Source organism: Lepisosteus platostomus, chromosome 4 (genome assembly GCF_059453375.1).
Source record: "Lepisosteus platostomus isolate fLepPlt1 chromosome 4, fLepPlt1.hap1, whole genome shotgun sequence".
Lineage (NCBI taxonomy): Eukaryota > Metazoa > Chordata > Actinopteri > Semionotiformes > Lepisosteidae > Lepisosteus > Lepisosteus platostomus.
In genome coordinates this window covers 51,625,161-51,645,814 of record NC_142614.1, presented here as the reverse complement: position 1 = coordinate 51,645,814, position 20,654 = coordinate 51,625,161, and the positions used below count along the sequence as shown (strand labels likewise).

The window sequence follows — 20,654 nt, the reverse complement described above, 5'->3', positions numbered from 1 at the left end:
TATATTTGTTATTGTTGACTCTGCACAGATTGCTCTTAGGGGAAAAAAATCGAAAAGATTTTTCAATGCTGAATAAGAGGAAATGAGAAAGGTGAACTACATTCTATGCATGTACAGTACACAGTGTGTACTCCTATTCACCTCAAGAAGGCAGCACTTAATGTATGTCTTGTCTAATGTTGTTTGTAATTTACAGGCAGTAATTTAAAGATTCAACAGCATTTTAGAAGTCTTATTCTATCACTCGGATATCCTTTGCAGCTTTTATGTCACTGAATCTGCATTGTCATCTGTGTGGCCACGATTTATTAAAACAAATACTGTATTTATCCATTATTATAACACATAGCTGAGAACATGGTGTGCTGAAGACAGATATCTGATACAGTACATCTGAATGAGAAGACCTAAGGATCCACAAAGTAGTTCAAAACGATTTAAACTAGAAATGATAAGAAACAAAAGACTGAAAGGGAGATCCATTGGGAATACAATGGTCAAATAGACAACCCCTGGAAAAAATAATATACAGTACCACAGAACTAGGTATTTAAATGCTTATTCCTTAACTATAGAAGTATTAGGAACAAGATGCAAGCAACTTAAGTATTATGCAATTAAACATAGCTAACAGAGAATTGTGGTGACAAATACAACCTTGGTGGATAACACTGCATTTTGTAATGACATGGAAGATGGAAGAGAGGGAGGTGAAGCACTACACTGAGTGGCCATTTTATTAGGTGCACCTGCCCTTCTCATATAATTGACTACTCAATCAGTGACAGCATCAAGTCTTCAGATAATGCTGTTTTAAGCAGGTAGGCAGGTACATACTGTACATATTGTGTGTGTGCAATTCAGAGGGACAATTTTGAATGCCATATTATTGCAGATCAGGTGCATCCTTTCACGGCAGCAACTGCGATCAGACTTTTTCAGCAGAACCATGTACAGTACCATACCACAGGGCTAATAAAGTCCTAGAATGGTTTTAGGAATGTGACAGTGAATTCACCTTAATGCAGTCGCCTTCCCAGTCATCAGATCTCAATTCAATGGAGTATCTGTGGGATGAGATGGAGCAAGATAGTTCAGATCTACTACCAGCTAATCCGCAACAACTATGGGACACATTGCAGTTGACATGGGCCAGCATCCCTGCGCCACACTGTCGACACCTTGTTGAGTCCTGCCAAGATGCCATGATGAATTCAGGCTGTTCTGAGAGTAAAAGGGGGACCAACTCGCTATTAGGTAGATGTGTCTAATAATGTGGCCACTCAATGTATACATGAAAAATAGCATAAAGAAAAATAGACACTAGATTATGTCACAGTATTTTTTTAGTTTTAGAATTATGTACAGACCACAGACTTTTAATAGGAATTATAATTATGTTTTAGTCAATCAAATCGGAGATGTACAGTATGTATAAAAGAAGAATTAGCTTCCATGGGACACACAAAATCAGTAGGAATGTCAGCAACTGATATTGAAATAGATATGGATAGTTTGTCAGAACACCTACTGTGGGGAATGCTTATATTGATTTAATCTTTTTCAAACAATCAAGACATAGTGATGAAAATAGAGTTGAGAAAACTTTAACAGAATTGTGATCATACTGCAAGCTTTGTCTAGGTAAAGTCCAAAACAAAGTTTGACAATTTCAGGAAAGCAGGCAATGAAAGAATGAGCTACAGCTTAAAAGAAGCAGAATGAGACATACAGTAATAGATGTGGAATCAATAGAACATAGATGGCTGAGTCTTAAATATATATATATATTATAGATAATATAAAATATTTCCTATAAGTAAGCAAATCAAAGTCTGGAATGCCCCAGATGGTTTAATGGACCAATTAAATAATAAAAGGAGAAAGAAAGAACTGTATAAAAGGATAAAAAAACAGGATACACTTAAAGAAAAGTGTAATTCTCATGTAATAAAGCATTTTAGAAAGATCAACAGAAAGATTAGAGATTAGAATGAATATTACAATAGAGGATAAGATAATGCATTCCATATTATGTATTTTTTAGTATTACAGTATAAAAGAGCAATGAAGTATAAAACGAAGTGACTCAGGATAATAATATGTACCGCCAAGCATCTTCTTTTATGGGTCAAACCCAGTTAGTGCCACTTTATTATGGTCAATCGTACTTATCCTGGGAGTTGGAAACCTGAATACCCAGTTTGTGATTGTGAAAAGGTATTGCTGAGTGGAGACTGGAGCATGACATTAAAACTGAATTACTCATTCTTTTAAGTAAGGCAACATGTACACATTGAGAGACTAACTGTTGTCACCTGTTTAAGTAAGGACACCATTGGTTTAAGACTGTGACATTGCATTACCAAGTATGAGTCTAATTTTTAAACCATAACAATAAATAACTTTTAACCTGTTACTGTTACTGAATGCTAATGCCTGAATCAAAGCCATTTCATTAGAATAAATGGAGCTTTTTATGAGGAAATAGAAAGAATAATCGTAAAGGGCCAGTCTGTGATACACAGAAAAGGTTAAATAATTTTACTACAAGGGCACCCAAATGATTTTACTTTGTTAAGCATATTGTTTCTGTTAACAATTTCTATAATCTGTCCATATACTGAAAGGAATGTGTAGCCAAGGTTCTATTAAACACAACTGCTCTTTTAATCTTAATTTGTCTGTTCTTTACATAAATTACAGCTGATTACTTAGCTTGTGCTATAATTTTAAGCCTTAGTGTTTTCAATAGGTTTGCAACTGCACTCGACTGTTTTTTGTTTTATGCCTTTAAAAATAAAAGTGAAAATCTGTTCAATGAGGTAATTAGGAATGGTTTATTCAACTAAATAATATAAAGTGTATCAATGTTAGTGTCAAAAAAGTGGTTAAATGTTAAATCTCTGTACAGTTAACTTTGTAAGCTTTTGCTGTGCACTGGAGAAAGACTGTGAAGGTACTAGTGATTTTTAATACTCTTTACCTCACAGAAGTAATTTACACTAGGTTTTTAAAAAGGCCAAAAATGCATCTTCATGTCAGTAAACATCATAAAATAGTAATTAGCCGGAGTCCTTTTTCATTTTTTGTTTTTATGCGGTGGTAATCACACAATTTAAAAACTTGTTGAAGATGAAATCTAGTCATTTCACATGATCCCTGAAAATCTGATTAATGAAAATAATAGGTCAATATTGGTTTGGGAACTAGGCAATTCTTTATAAGATTGTCATGTCACTCCAGATGGCACATTTTACATTATCTTTAAAATGTGTCAGTACCATAATTTAGAAGAAAGAATGAACAAAAAAGGGTTTTCAATTACTTTAATGGATTACCAGTGTCAGGTATGGACATTAACCAAACACAAACACGTTTCTTTGTTATGTAATCAGCAACATAGTAATAAATTACCTTATTGTTTTTGCTGTCAGTATCATTGGAGCTGGCTCCATTGAATTGGTTCTGATTTCTTATTTATCTGCAGAAATGGTTTTGCATTAGTTTCTTTACAAAACTGAATGCATTCCTCCTTTATGTTTCACAAATAATGAAAGATGCCAACAACAAAAGCATGCAAGAACTAAAAATGCCTGTATGATGTAGAATTCTGTAAAATACAGTACATGATCTAAATGCCACCTCAGGTTCATGGATTATTAAGGTCCAAATTGTAACATTGTATTGGCTTCTTGTGGAGATTGTGGTCAGAGATATCAGCAAAAAAAAATATTTCTTTTTCTGTGTGTTGTTGATATCTCTGAAATGAAAATTTTAGAAAAGTAGCACACCAAGAAAGGTGTTTGCAAATTAGATAATCTCACTACATTAACACAACTTCTGAATGCAGAAGCTCATCAAGTTTACTAATAGCAAAAATAAAGTACAAACCCCATTTTATACCATTACCTGTATTCTCTTCACTAGGTTACATTTTTTGAGTTTTTGGATTCTCAATACAGTTTAAATTGGCTCGAGTTTTTCCTCATTACTAAGAGAGGTTCTCAGCTAAGCTCTACAGTTTCAGGGCATCCAGCCAAAATTCTGCCAGCATACTGTATGGCTTTTCATTTGAAACTAAGAACTCAAGTGATAAAGCAATCCTTTCATCTTAAAACTGCTGTAAATGTTAGATTGTAACTAGCTCTTACTCAGTTGAGCACCAGCATAAAATTGCTAATGTAGGTTTACTGTGGTATGTACAGTATAACCTTATTTTCTTTGCAGTGATTTCATGTGTGAGCCCTTGTTCATACAGTATTATATTAACATGCAGGGTGTCAAACATGTTGCTAGAGTCTAGAGGCTTTCTAAATTTGTAAAGAAATATGTTTTTTTACTCTAAAGTTAAATTTAAAGGTTGATTTTACTTCACTTACAGTTAGTGTGCAGTGAGGAATTAGATATTTAAATATTTAGTCAATTTTATGTATTTTTTCAAGAACTGTAGGAAATGTAGGCAACTCAACTTAGTTCTCAACTTAGAAATTCAAGTTAAACTATCACCTCTACAACAGTTAACTAGTTCTAGAACAGGAATCTGCAGTCCTGCTCGTAAAAGGATACTATAAGTGTTTACTGTATGCAGTATGCCCTCCACTGAGTTCTTTAGATGAAGTTATACAATGAGACCTTTTGGATGCAGTTACTGTACACATGGAATCCTGTTCTTTGTGATGCAATTAAGGACTTCATCATAAGATACTTTATTCACAACTGCATACTGTATATCTCAGTAAAATTACTTTATTGGAAAAGTAAGCTGGCTTTTCTAGAGCATGTTCAGTAGCTCATGTGTTTTGAGACTGAAAATCAACAGACCTTATATATAGAACATATATACGGTATATACTGTATATAGAATTATTAGTTTAATGACAGGTGACCCAATCATTTACTAGCTTTGAGACTCAACAGCAATTGACACATTGACACAAAGATATTTCTTCCTTTAAATCTACATAGTACCATTATCAGATATTGTGCAGATATACTCAACATCTATCTTTTTTATTCTAATTCTTATGTTCAGACCTATTTAATTGGACGAATTGTAATTTGCTCCAATCTTTCAATTTGCCTTGTCTTTCTATTGCAGAGTAGGCTGTACTGGACTTATAGTACAATGCAAACATTTTTAACACACTACAAATTTTCTACATTTTGTGAAGTGTGATCATGACACTTTCAAATAGGACTTTAAATTTAGAATCTTCACATTTCTCGTCATGATTACTTCATCACCAAATGATAAAGCTAGAAATGTTGATCATATTTAAATTATTAAAAGATTCTCAAATGTGTATAGTGTCACCATTTTCTATGTCTGAGATATTGACATGGTTGAGCTTGTATGGTTGGGTGACAAGAGAGAAGCCTTTACTGAAAAAGTCTTAAATCTTACATTCTGTATTAAGTTACTGCAGAACAAGGTTTTATGGGCTGAGGAGACAAAAAATGAACTTTTTCATCTCAATATGAAGCACTCTGGTGCAAGCCTAGCAAAGCACAAGACCCATTCAGGTGGTACCATACAGTATATTATGTGGATTCTTTTCATTAGAAGCAACTGGGAAATCTTGCAGGATTCAAGGAAAAATAGGTAACTCATAGAGGAACACCCGATTGAATTACCCATTAATCTAAAACAATGTCAAAAATTCACATTTCAGCAGGACAATGAGCTGAAGAAAATAATGAATCCTTGAGTGTCCCTGACAAAGTCCTGACTTTCCAACAGAAAATGTATAGTGAGGTTTGATAACTGTAGACCATCAGTTACCCCCCTATGAACTTGTCAGATCTGGAACAATGTTGTTGGAAGAATGAGCATATTTACTGTACTATCACACTGTGCAAAGCTTGTAGAGACTTAGCCAGTAATTGCTGTGAAAAGTGCTGTTGTCATCATAATATGATATGTTTTGAAGTATATTTTGCAACTGTATAGGTTGAGTTTAAAGCAAAAGTTTACAATTTTCAGAAAGTAGTCTTTGAAGGCATGACTCAGAGCTTAAGAAAAGTAGCATGAGATGTGAAGTCAGTGGATAAAGGATGGCAACAGTTTTAACAGAATCTGCTTGAAGCAATATAATGTACTTTATACTTACGGATGATACAGGTTTTTATGTTGACACATCATTTAAGTCTTTTAGACAACATGGAAAATAATGTAGGGATGGATGTTAGATAAACAAGGGATATTATGTTAAATTGTATATACAGTAAAATTGCACTAATGTGACAAGAGAGAAGTAGGTCTGCCTAATGGTGGTGGTGGAGGGAAGTCCCCATTACCTGTAAAGCGCTTTGAGTGGAGTGTCCAGAAAAGCGCTATATAAGTGTAAGCAATTATTAATGTCATCATAAGCCCTATCTAGAATTGAGCAAGGGGATTGTTCTACAGGAATTTCCGTGTATTTATGGATTTGAGAAAAGAAGACTTGAATGGGAATCACATAAACACGGGTCAAACAGGTATAAGGGGACCTAATACAATTATTCAATATCCTCAAGGGCATTCATAAAGTCAACCCAGGAATAAGCTACCCAATCAGTAAATTTCACTTTGTACATTTTTTGTTGCCTACATTCAGTTTACATTTTACAGTGTTCAGGTGGATTATTACAGTTTTGAATACAATTTTTCATTTAGAAATAATGTTATACTTATAATTCTGCTAAATGTGATATTATTGGTAGGGAGTGAATCTGCAAGGTCTGTATATCATTGTTTGAGCTAAAGGAGCTTAATTACCTGGAATTTATGGCATTTTTGGGTCCCAGTTGGTTTCTCTGATGTATGATTGATACAATCTATGATTTAAATGCCATTTTGGGGGTAATTTTAATAGTGCTGTTACTGTATATCCAGCTGTTACTGAGGAAGGATAAATATCTCCCAGTTCTGTACAATTTATCTCTTTGACTTGCTCTGATTGCAAACTGTATATTAAGGTGCTTTAATGCTGGTTTGAGGTCTGACTGAAGTATTATACCATGATCAGAAAGGCTTGATGAAAGGACATCTTGTGTTTAATAATGTTCTCTGCCTCCTCAATATGATATACAGTATAAAACTATGGAAATTGCTTTGTCCTGGTTTTCCATTCACTGGACATATGGATGATTCTGACAAGCTTGATTAAATACTTGGTTGATTCTAGATCATATGTCTTTGGATTCAGATGTTTTACATGAGGATCGGCTTCATCTGTTACTGAATTGTGATACCTACAGTACAGGTACCATAATAATGCACAGCAACTTTTATGCACCAGTGGCCTGACTACACAGCAGATGGCTTACAAAACTGACAAATATTTCACCACTGAACTTTCAGTAGTCCAGAATGTGCAAGCTCAGAGCAGAATTAAGCAGGCACACCAGAGTTAGCATCATAGTCTCACAGACTACTGTACAGTATGTCATGAGACCTTTAATGACCAAGTAATCAAGAACCCAGTTTAACATCTCCGAAGAATGGCTCCTTCTGCAGCAGTGTCCCCAGAGCCATTGATTTGGAGATTCTGGTGTAGAGAGAAGGGTGTCACCTACTGGTTTACCAAACACCACCTGCAGAAGTAATGTGGTTTTCCCTAGTGTTTTCCCATTCCAGTACTTATCAAGTCCACTCACTTACTGTAGCTTAATCAGGCTATAATCAGATTAGGCTATAAGGTGGCAATGCTGCTTAAGATTCAGGTAAAACAGTAGGGGGCACTTTACGTTTATAATCACCTAGGAGGAAACCAAAGTAAATAATGAATTATTTCCTAATGCGCAAGCTTAAGAAAGAATGTTTATTTTTTTCATACTGTGGTTCAAAAGTAAAGATGGTTTTCAGTGTACTCCATTATCCTATAATCTCCACATTTCCAACTTTCATAATGAAATTCTGTTGAACACAAGAGTTTGACATCTAAATTTAAATAAAATGTCAGACTCCAAAATCAAAGGCAATAAATGCATTGTGCTCGCTTAGCTCTTCAAAAGGAGCCTCTTACAGGGAAACACTTTTACAGTGCTTCACAGTCTGCAGATGGTTAGTGGCACTTTGCTTTTTGTCTGGTGTTTAGCACCAAAGATATGCACAAAAAATTTTTCAAATATGAAGTGGGTTTTAAAGACGCACGAGAGTGAGACTTTGTGAACTCAATTTACACTTGCCCTTCTTAACACAAAGACCCTGGGACACCTGAAAAGTGGGTTAAGGCTCTCTCTACAGGCAAATCCTTCAAAGGTTGCCAGATTGAAATGAATTCTAGTCATTTGCTGGATTCAACCCAGGTCCCATAGGCAAAATGCAAGTGCATTTAAGATGAGCGTTAATTCACCATGCCTCCCAGTGGTGGTTCATATCTCATATTTCCATTTTCTAGCCATTTTAGTTTAAGAATGCACAAAATGCTGTGAAAATAATCCTGTAAAGCAAAATGACTCAATAATTGAAGATGACAGACGTTTTGTGGAAATTCACATTATAACACCCAAAAGGCCAGAGATGCTTTAACAAGAGATACTTCATCAAAACACTAATTCTAACACAATCTGTTCAAATTTGTTCTTACAATTAACTTCCATGTTATGTTTGTTTACATTTTATTATCCAGTGAAGTTATTCTGTACAGATGAAAAACATTTTAGAAAATTAATGTAATTTCCAAATTCTGAGCTACACCCTGCATTTATTGATGGCTTGAATGCCTAATTTTAGAGATAGTGTAGTCCTTGATTTTTTCAGTATTGTACACAAGCTGTAACTACTGCCAATTCTGCTATTATACATGAAACAGCTAAAAATGTAATTATGGGGAAGTCTGCATGCTGTTAAATCAGTTTAACTACAGCCATATGCTGAAATTACAGAGAGAATGTCAATACTTGACCTCAAATAACCTTTCTTAATTTTTAAAACCGCTTGAGTTTATTGTTTGGTTTGAGATGATCACATTAAAAAATTCAACTACTTACTGTAGTTAGCGTTGTACTGTATATGAATTGTTCTAAAAATAAATTGTTTTAATATCCTCGTATTGAGTTCACACACTTCTTGACTTCTTGAAAATGAGATTTTATTCTAAGACAGTACACTACAGTGGTTTCTGAAGATTTAAGACAGTTCAGAGTATAATTAAGAAATGATGCTAAGCTTGTAATTATAAAGACACTGGAAGTAAATACAAAGAGCTGTTAAAGGGCAAAACATTATATTTAGGATTGGGAGCTGGCACCTGTTTCAAGGAATACTGGTCTGGAGTGGAGATTCCTTTCTGTACTATACTGTACAATATGTAGTGTTGTTTTCCTAAGAACCACATTGTTTAAAATGAAATTTTTGTAATGTAGACTTTAATACTTACTGTAAACAAGATAGCCATTTTCAAGAATTCAAAAGGAAAGGATCTCAAATTTACCTTTCCCTTTTTTAAAATAGGAAGATTCTTATTTAATACAAATACAAACTTTTCTGATGTGAGAAACATTGTATTTGTATTCTCACAGCTTTAACACCTCCATTAAAAATCAGATTCGCTATTCACTTCTTAGTTGTCAGTGATTTAAAACTACTGTATCCTGCATGTCAAGTGAATAGTCATTATGAGATCAATTTGAAGGTAAAATTAGTAACAGATCTAATTGCAGTTCATTTAATTTCTATTTAAGTGGAGTATTATATATTTGGTTATAATTTACAGGTCTGCAGTTTTCACGTTTCTTTTTAATTGTGATTGTTTTCTGTTTATTGAAATAAGCTCTATCCTTAGGCAAAGGTACTAATAAGTAGTATGAATGTGCAAATGCAGTTTAAGCCCCTAGGAACAGGCTTATACAGTAGAAATAAAGTCCTAAAATTATAAAACATATTCTATAATATTTAAAACAGAACATTGCTATAATGCACAAAAACAAAAGCAATAAAAACTCTGATAGCATCAATGCTGTAAGTTGTATTTAAAATTAGCTCACAATGTGCTTTTTCTGTACTTGATCATTATAGTTGTTTGCAAGATGGGTCAAATGGCCTGGTCTTGCTTGTACCCTTACCTCAGTTTTTCAATAATTTCCAATCATGACATTCAATTAACTATAATAATACCTTTGGCAATTTAAAAAGAGAGAAAAATAGCAATGTAATCATGGTGAAGTAATTTTGTTGTTTTATATAGCCGTGATACCCTAAGGTAAATTAAGCTGAAAAATGAAAAAATAAATCAAGTATACTAACAGTTTTTTTTTTCAAAGTTACTCAGCTCAGAAAATCATATTTCGTAATACAAATTTTATCTCCAATACCTGATTTTACATTTGGGTAGAGGAAAATTGTGCTGTTGGTTTAAAAATCCAGAAGTGTTGATAAATTCAGGTCACCTCATCCCTCAATTGCTAGAAATCACTTCAAATGCCACACTCGCCTCAGAGGTCTTTAAAATAAAGTAAGCAGCAAATGTAATGAGTCACATATTGCATAGATAAGCAGACTGTGCACTTCATTGTAATTGAATCACATATGAATGTTGCCGAATCCCTCCCATCTAATTTAAATTAGTATGTATTCCAATTTTAGAGGCTCTTCGTCATCCTGCATCAATAAACATAAATACAGAGTAAAAAGATCACTTGATGTTATTTCTCAGTTCTGACTTTCAAAAAATTGCTTACAGCTACCATACATTTTAAGTAGCTTAATAAAGCAGTCAGATGTCGTATGAATTCTAAAGAAATTGCAAACCGATGTCATAGTTTTTAAAAGCTGGGTTCTAGAGGATGATCCTGCTGTTTATCTTATGGTAAGTGGGTTTACTATAATAGTTACTGCATTACTCTTTAAAATAATAAAAAATATATATAATAAAGATTCCATGCATTAGTCTTTACTGTTGTTGCAAAGGCCCAGTCTCCAACTGTGAGACAAGAACATCTAAATTCCTATTTCACCATACATTTAACCAATCGAAGTAAATACTATGATATTGCTTTCTTGTCAAATAAGACTATAAGAAAGGTTACACATGAGAAGAGGTCATTTGGTGCATCTGCTGTGCTTGGCTGCTGGCAGTTTATTGTTCTGATGGTTTCATCAATCCATTTCCTGAAAGAAGCAATGGTGACGGCTTCAGCAACAAGCCTCGGCAGCTGATTTCTAACTTCCACTACCCTTTGTGTGAGAAATTGCTTGCTATACTCAGATTTACGTCACGCATTCCTGCAGTTTCCACTTAAGTCCCTTAGTTCACGTTTCACTGTTGATTCTGAACCAGTTCATAGGATTGGCTGTCTGTGCCTTTTTGAATTTTGAGTACTTGAATCAGGTCCCCTTATAGTGTTCTCAGTACAAGACTATAATAATTCAGTTCTTTAAGTCTTTCAGTGTAAGGAATTCCTTTGAGCCTGTGAATGTTACTAGTCACCTTACACCAATTCTAGACTAAAATAATTTAATTTGCAAAAGTGATGATCAGAAATTTCACACAATATTTTAAATAAGGTCCTACTAGTCCAATGTGCAATTTTACATAATTCCCCTTGAATTAAATTACATTTCTTCACTTGTTGTCATGTCAGGATGATTCCACAGGATGGGCAACAAATTAAGTCCCAAGAATTTATCAGTGTAGAGTTTTGCAGTCAAATTTCTATCAGTCTCCACAAGAATCTCTATTTTCCAATCATCTATTGCATATGACACTTGTTCTGTATGTCTATACCACAGGTGCTGAAATTGGGTTGGTCTTCACAAAACTGATTCCGCATTAAAGAGAACATGGTTTCACAGTGGTTCCTAATGTGAAAGTCCATTAGGTGTCACTCAAATATACTGATAGAACAAAGACATTGTTCCTCTTTTATTTTTTAATTGGCTTATTAAACTATTTGGGTTGTAGCCTTTTACCAACTTACTGTATACTTGGGTTGAATGTACAGTTCTCTTTGTTTTCCTTTCTCTATTTTGATTTTTGGAAAAGACTGCAATCTAGATAAATACAGACTTTCCCTCCTGTAGGTTTTCTGACAAACCTGGTAAGAAAGTTGTCATTTTACCATATCAACCATTTCAATTTCTTCCCTGAAGTTTTCACTGTTTCACTCTTCAGGTGTTAAAAAAACTCAAAAGTGCCGTACAATAATATTAATATTAATTTTCTCTGAAAACAAACATTTTCCAGGCTAAGTACTTGCAAACAAATTCCCACATGGTCCCTAGACAATGAAACAGCTTTCAGAATATGCTGTAAAATCTGCTGTGAAATATTTAACCATTTTTAGTCCAAGCTACTGTATGTTGCTTTTCCAGACATAAATATCTTCATTAAAGTTTCATAATTTAGAATAAAATGAAAAAGAATGTTTTAAAGAAATTGTATTATTTCTTGTATTATTAAAAGTTATTCAATTTTTATTCTAATCAAACTAATTGCTTACCATAATGAATTAGTAGTGTTTGTTAAATTTGTGGATTTTTTCAGCAGTTAGTGTAAATGAAATCCCCTTTCATCTGAAAGAAAATGTTCATGCTTTCAAAAGCTTTTTTCTTATTTCTTCATTTACAGTATACACAAACTAAATCGAAAATACCTGTGGGGATTGGCTACCCACCTGTTTATGGTTTATGAATACTTCACAGGGAGGGCTTTGTCTATATCATAAGTACTTTAAACTGAAAACTCAGGGTTTGTTCTCATTAAGGTTCAATCTTAAATTAGCATGTGACCATATGTGTTCCTAATGCATTTAATGTCTACTTTGCTGACAAATATTCTGTAGATGGAAATAAAATGCCTTAAATTAAATTCCTAATAGAACATAAGACATTTGCAAATGAGAGAAAGCTTTTCAGCCCATCTGACTCATGTACTGTAGTTTTTAGTATCTTATTAATTGATTACCTCATCTATAAACGTTTTTGTCAAAAACACTTCACCTTAGTTTCCATTTGTATCCTTGCATTTGTGATTCAGTTTTACCAGCAGAATACCTTTTGATATTCATGTACATTTATGTGTATTAAAGTATGTTTCTTTCATACGGGGATCAAATTGACAACAAGTAGAAAATTATGTTATTTGTCAAATGCACCACAAAATTTAGAGTGGAGTTTAAGGTTGTCCTGCTCAGATATAAGACACTGAATAATAAGACCTATTGGTCTATAATTACTCGTTTGAGTTGATCAGCTTTTAATGGATGGGCACTATATTAGCAATTTTCTAGTCAATGGTATTACCAATTTGTTAAGAGACTGTGAAATAGTTTTGTTAACAGCCAATGAATAATACTTCTGTTTTCTAAAGATCAATTAATAGAAGACAATGAGGCCCTGCACTCAGGTGGACAGCAGACCTAATTATTTCTGAATTGCCAATGTGGAAGGAAGGGGAGTTTACCTACTATCATTGTCATACTTAGATCAAATATTGTATCTCTATTTGGGGATAATCTAAGAAATCATCCTCCCCCCACACCCCCGTTAGACATTTCTGCATTTTTAAAAACATAAACATATTCTATGTACAGTATGTTCAGTACTTATTCCTGATTATTCTTGATGTCCCTATAGATGTATCCGCAGCAATCATGTGTTCTATCATCATTTTACAAACATATGTAAAATGACATATAAGAACAAAATATTATTATATCAGAAAAAAAGTGTTATATTTTTCCAGCACATTGTTTTGATTATTAGCTACACATTTACATAAGCAGTATTAAAAATGTCTACATGGTTTTGACCTTACTCATGTTTACTATTTTTCTGTGGAACTAGAGCATAATAACCCATTGCATCACTGTATCAAAATCCCTATAACAAAATCTAGTAGACTACAGCTAGTGAAACAAAAAGGACTACAATAACCTACTTATATACTGTACTAGCTGGATGAATACAGTTTAATTGAGTCAGTAAATTTATAATTCACTGACAAGTCATAATCATGCAACAAGTATTTCTAATGTGAAATAAGATCATAGAAAATTTAGTCTGGTCTTTTACACACCTTTGCTGATTTGTTTTCATGATTATGTTTATTACGTAATGAGCATATTTTGCTGTTACCAGAAAGATCTGTAAGAAAGTGCTTCAAACTGTGAAAATCTAAATGTTGTTAAAAGCCACTGTATGATTAAAGAAACATTAAAGAAATACTGATATTGTGAAAGCTGTTTAATCTTATACCCAACAGTGACACTTTAAACTTCAAAGGTGGTTTCACACCTTTTAAATTTCAAAGAATCCATTTTTATTATACTGTAGTAGATTTTCAAGCTTAATTCCAATGTCTGGCCATAGGCACTCAGTTGAAAGAATTAAGAGCATCTGATACTTTTGATACTGATACAGGGATGCACTGATAGCTTCAAGGTCAAATGGATAGTCTTGATCACTGTAACACAAATTTTTTACAAAACATACACACTCAAATCAATGAAATTACATAGACGGCTACTGTATAAAATATCTTAAACCTGTCCAAAAAATCGGATTATTTATTGTTTCAACTCATTTGTTATTGGATTGTAGAGAAATACTCCAACTTTTATCACTGAATAGTAATGATACCCATTTTAATGAGAATGTTAACACTTGGTAATATTTTTGTGCCAGATTATGAGCAGTGTTTTCATTTTCACATAGACACCACATTCAAAAGGTGGCATAAATTAATTCACTCAAGATCTGCGAAGGTCTGTGAAGTACACCACTGTCACTGCTACAAGGTTGTTTAGCAAAAAATGATATTAGACATTTGAACTTAATATTCACTGCTCTTGAATTCACTTTTCCTGAATCTGTTCTTACTGTAAGCATTATATAGGAAAAGGTGAGGCAGTTTTGTGATTTATTTTATCTCAGACCTTGCAATCCACATTTCCCATCTAACAGCTGATGCCAGAGAAGGTGGGGTTGAAGCAGCTGCTGCCATGGGAATATTGCCTGACTGCTTCAGTTATTTCATGAACAACAAACAGCCATTTGTCTGGACGTGAAGTTTCCATTCTAATCCCCCTTCTGCCCCCCTCCTCATCTTGCAGCCATTAAGTAATGAACAACCCCACCCTGGCATCCACACTCAAAATCCAGGGACTTGATTTTTGACTCTCACAAACGTGAATTCCATTAAAATAGACTATAGAACTGACACTGAACTAGGCAGAAGACATCTGCATTGTCTGTAGCCTAAACCTCTAAAGGATCTGTTTGTAGTTTGAAACTATAGCGAAATTAAAATAGCATGGAAATGGGCTTCGGTGCAATGCCTGAAGGTGTTGAGATAAACATCAGCTCTTTCCTTAGAAAAAACGACAAATTACAGGGGTGTGCCAGTGTTTGTGTCTGGGGATATTTTCAGACAAGATCAAGTGAAATCAAGGGACTGTTCTGTGACCATCAACCAAAACAAATTGATGTGAATCGGGCCACAGTCCAGACTTAAGCTTAGCAAAATGTATAGCTATTTCAATTAAAATGTAAACAGCATAGAAATACAGTATAAGAATTCTTAATATATTGATTCATATATTTCAACTTACTGTATGGCATTCGAACATGGAGCTGTGTTAGAGGATGGCTTCAAAGAAAAAGCTAGAGGTTAATTCCTTGCTTAAAACCAGAAGAAAGAAGAAGAAAACATTTAGTGACACATCTGAAGAAGACCCCATAACCAAAAATCTGTTTCAGCATGGAATTAACTTCCTATGTGTTCCTATAATAGTAATAACAATAATGTGTGAAATCTCATGATTGCAGACATATATATATTGTATATGAAAAATATTTTCTTTGGTGTATTTAGTTTAAAATGGCTTTATTTATTTACAATGTATTTTTAAACAAGGACAGATTGGGCTGAAGGTAAGAAGTATCATTAATCAAGTTAGATGACTGCAAAGAGGATATTTAACTGTTGTGAAAGTAAATTGCACAAGCGGTTCATGCTTTATCTCACAGTATTGACAGTACTGGAAATTATTCATGGGAATGCAAATTTAAAATTGTAAAGAAGGACAATTAATTTTGTACCATTTAAATAATTTTCTTCCCTACATATACTACAAACTACAGTTTTTGTCCATTATTATAAGCACCATTTTCACCTCTTTTGCAAAAATAATTAAATACTATTTAGGATACTATTTTATTTTAAAAATTCTTTTGGAGTGGGAATTGTTTACACACCATAAATCTAAAGCTCTTTCCTGTCTAGTTTTATCTTAGTTTTTGTTGTTTAGATATGGATATAGACAGTGTCTGCATATAAATATGTTGTGTGCTTGGATTATATCCAGCTCCTATATCGTCCTGTGGATTTATATTACAATGATAGAGGGACTTACATTTCATCACAATTTAATTAGTTTTTTATGACAATGCTACATTTTGCCTAATAAGAAGGCCTTTTGTGGCTCTACTTTCATTTCCACGGAGGCTTTTCCGTGCAATTAAATTAGTCTCCTTTGAAAACAAGCCAAATATGATTCGAGTTAATTAAAAATTAAAATAAAGCTAAATATATCAGGGAGGCAATTGGTTTTTGAGAACCAAAAATAAAGCCTTCATTCCTCCCCACCCACCAATCACCACTGCCAGACCAACGTGATTAACATGGTTCACTAAAGGAGCTCTATCCAGTATGCCCAGTGTAATTAACTGCCTGTCATAATGGCCACCTTTATTCTATATGAGGTACTTGGCCTTTGAATTGATCAAATGCCCTTGGCTAGGAATATTTTTCTGTAGAACTCTTGAGCAATAATTTAGTGCCCTGTACTACAGCTAATAGAACACTTTGTACTATCCTAGATGTCCTTGGATAAAAAGGAATAGAAAAAGAGCATCTATCTATGTACAATATAATGAAACAAACTTCTCACTATTATTTTTATATAATATCTATAGACCAATGCTCATGAGTTGATATTTTCTAATGAGCAGAGAGAAAAAAGTCACCTTTCCATGTGTTTAATGGGAACCAAATTGTGTATAAATGGAAAGTTTTAGTGCTTGCAAGCAAATGTTCCGCTTCAGTGACAAAAACCTTAAGTCTTAGATATTTCTGTCTGGGAGTACATGGTATAGTGTATGAAACACTGGAGTTTCAAAGATAAGTAAACATTTTCACTAGTGCATGAATAGCAGAGCCTGCACCAAAACTTGCACATGTGTATCAAAGGTTTTTATATATATTTTTAATTTTCTTTTTCTTTTTGTTTTCCTTGCAGATGCAGCAGCTCTTCTATGAAAACTACGAACACAACAAGAAAGGATATATCCAGGAGTTGCACAGCAGCAAAATCCACAACGCCATTACACTTCATCCCAATAAGAGGCCTGCATACCAGTACAGGCTGCATAATTACATGTTGAGCCGTAAAATCTCTGAGCTGAGATACCGCACAATCGAGCTCCACCGGGAAGGAGTAATCATGAGCAAGCTGAGCAACATGGAAGTGCAGAAGGAAGATCAGCAACTGGGAATGATGCCTTCCTATACTCGCTTCCAGCCAACAGAAAGAAGTGAAGTAATTGAATGGGAGTTCCTCACTGGGAAACTCCTGTACTCCATGGCTGAAAACCAGGTGCCTCGGCAGGGACTCGGCAAAGTGTTACGGGCTGCTTTAGATGACACGGTGCTTCAGGTGATGGAGATGATTAATGAGAACTCAAAGGCGAGAGGCCGTGTTATTGATTTCAAGGAGATCCAATATGGCTACCGGAGAGTAGATCCTTTACATGGGGCAGAATATATCTTGGATTTGTTGCTTCTTTATAAAAAGCACAAGGGGAGAAAGGTTACCGTGCCAGTCCGACGGCATGCCTACCTCCAGCAGTCATTCAGCAAACCCTTCTTTGCAGAAGCTGAGGAGCTTGATGTGGGAGAGCTTGTTGACACCATTAACAGTGACTCCCAGTCCTTTTCTTTCCTCTCAAATTCCTTTAAGATCTTCTCTCCCTTCCAGTTTACTGAAGCAACCAAAGAGATGAGGGAAAGGAACGAAAAAAAGATCCACTTCCTTGTCCCTCTCACAGGAAGATATGAAATTTTTGTGAGGTTTATGGAGAACTTTGAGAAGACATGCCTTATTCCAAACCAGAATGTAAAATTAACTGTAATTTTAGTAGACAATGACTCTAACCAAGACAAAGAGAAGCATTTGGATCTGATTATGGAATACCGTAAGAAGTATCCCAAAGCTGATGTAGCAGTCATTCCCATGACTGGAGATTTCTCAAGGGGCTTGGCACTTGAAATGGGATCATCACAGCTAGACAACAACACTTTGCTGCTGTTCTGTGATGTTGACCTTGTGTTTAATGCAGATTTCTTGCAGCGGTGCAGAGACAACACCATTCAAGGGGAACAGGTATATTACCCCATCATCTTCAGTCAGTATGATCCAAAAATCGTTTATGCAGGCAATCCTCCAGAGGACAGCAACTTTGTATTTACAAAGAAAAGTGGGTTCTGGAGAGAGTATGGATTTGGAATCACATGCATATATAAAAGTGATTTCTTAAAAGCAGGTGGTTTTGACACTTCAATCCAAGGTTGGGGATTAGAGGATGTAGATCTCTTCACAAAAGTCATAAATTCGGGATTAAAGGCATTTCGTAGTCAAGAGGTTGGAATTGTCCATATTTACCACCCTGTTCACTGTGACCCAAACCTAGACCCTAAGCAATATAAGATGTGCTTAGGGTCTAAAGCAAGTACTTACGCATCCACGATGCAACTAGCTGAACTGTGGTTGGAAAAGCACTTAGGTGTGGGGTACAACAGAACTTTGTCCTGACATTCCAGTTCATTCTCCCATTTTGGGAGGTTACCTCAAGTTTTGTGTGACCTTGCAGAGCAGATGAGTCACATGTGCTCTTGACTGTGTAAGTGGCAGTGTGTAAGTCTGTTATAATTATAATGTCTTGTTTGGTTTTATTTGAAGTTAGTTTCTATTCAGCCGTCTTCCAAAGGACTTCTGCACATCCCAGTGGCAGTCCCTCCATTATTTTGATATACACCTGAAAGTGTTTGATGCCGGGTTTCTTGTATTTTTTTGTTTTGGCTTTACATTTTGAGAAGATCCAGTGCATCAGAACTATTCTCAGGAGCACATCCTCCACAAAACCAATGGCTACTTCAAATGAATGTGTGCTTTGTGGCTTTGTTCTGTATAGGCTTTAAAGTACAGTGTTCACCATGTTCCTTTTCAGGCTTTGCTGAACCCAATGTGATGATGACAATGATAATAATAATAATAATAACAATAAAAATAATAATTAAACTGTTGAAAGTACCACAAAAGTGCTTTACGCTTCCACTGGGGAAGGAACTCTGTAATATAGTTTGAGTTTTCTAATTTATATAAAGTCGTAAAAATGTAAACAGAACTTTCGTCATCTGCAGTATTTTTAAAGTATGTGAATAATTTTGATGATTGTATCTTTATTTTTAAAACTATTTCCTTGACGTAAAAGGTACTGGATACCGATATCCGCTGTCTCGAGACCATTCTGATAAATGATGTATTTCTCTTTTTCATGTGGCCATGCTTAAAAAGCACTTTGATTGCATTGTTTCAGCTTTGTGAATTTCAAGTCTTTCAGTTTGCTGACAAGAACTAAGAAATTCTATTAAAAGGGGTAATTTATAATAAAGCATATACATTAAAACTTTTATAAATACCTGGTTATGTGAGTTTTATTTAGCCTTTTTCTAAAATGATGGCAAATGTGAATCTTTTAAATAGGCCAACAAAATAATCATTCAGACCTTCGATTTGAACTGGTTGTGGGCAACAGCTGCGTTGCTCTGCAAATGTGTGCACTTAACCCATGTGTACCAAAATCTCTTATAACCCTGACACAACCAATTAAGATAGGTGGTAACATTTATACAATGGAAACTTTTAAAAAAATATATAATAAATCAACATCTACAAACCCCGTTATTAGAAGTTTTCTAAGTAATGGGAAAAGTGGAGAATGAGGACTGGCAGACATGATTTTTTTAACATGCTACAAGCTCCAGTGTGCCTGACAGTTGAGTTAGCACTGAATGGATGAGCAGCCCAAACCTCAGTGATGTCACTCCAAACCTGCGGGAGCCTGACAAGTCACCGTTTCACTGAGAACAGAGTGGCCAATGAATGTAAGTTTGTCTTTTCATAAACATTTAAGGAATAAGGTTTTTTTTTTTGAATGATTAAAGTAGAAACTCTGCTTCCATAAGCTACACGGCTTTACCATGTAACAAGAAGCACCAAAAACATACAGTAGGTCCATTAATCTCACCATCACTATTACAAGTGATATCACTAATCTATAATGCTGCCTACTTGATGTTTTATTATTTCACATTATGCTTGTCTTCATTCTCTGTCCAAAATCACACAGTTTGAACATTTAATTTGAAAATTTGACAGTGTATTATTATTGAAACACAAGAAAGAAAGATGACATTTCAAGTGCATAACAGACTAGGGTAAAAAAAAACTGGTAATCAAGTTCTGATTACAGTATATCCATTTGATTATATCCAAGTTTTAATCATATCCATTTGTTATCATTAAACCTTTTCAGTTGCTTACAGTATGTCTGGCATGCTGGAAAATAATTATCAGTTCTCTGTCCTTGTTGTTTAAGTTATTGTTGA

The 20,654-nt window shown here is 34.5% G+C and overlaps 1 protein-coding gene across 1 annotated transcript in view; it reads left to right on the top strand.

Annotated features, from left to right (window-relative positions):
• chsy3 (chondroitin sulfate synthase 3) overlaps positions 1–19,682 on the top strand; it is a 150,658-nt gene extending 130,976 nt beyond the window's left edge. The window contains exon 3 of the mRNA XM_088629821.1: positions 17,227–19,682. Coding sequence (XP_088485947.1) covers positions 17,227–18,798 — 1,572 coding nt within the window. The 3' untranslated portion in view covers positions 18,799–19,682. The remainder of the gene's footprint in view (positions 1–17,226) is intronic.
• Positions 19,683–20,654: the final 972 nt, after the last annotated feature.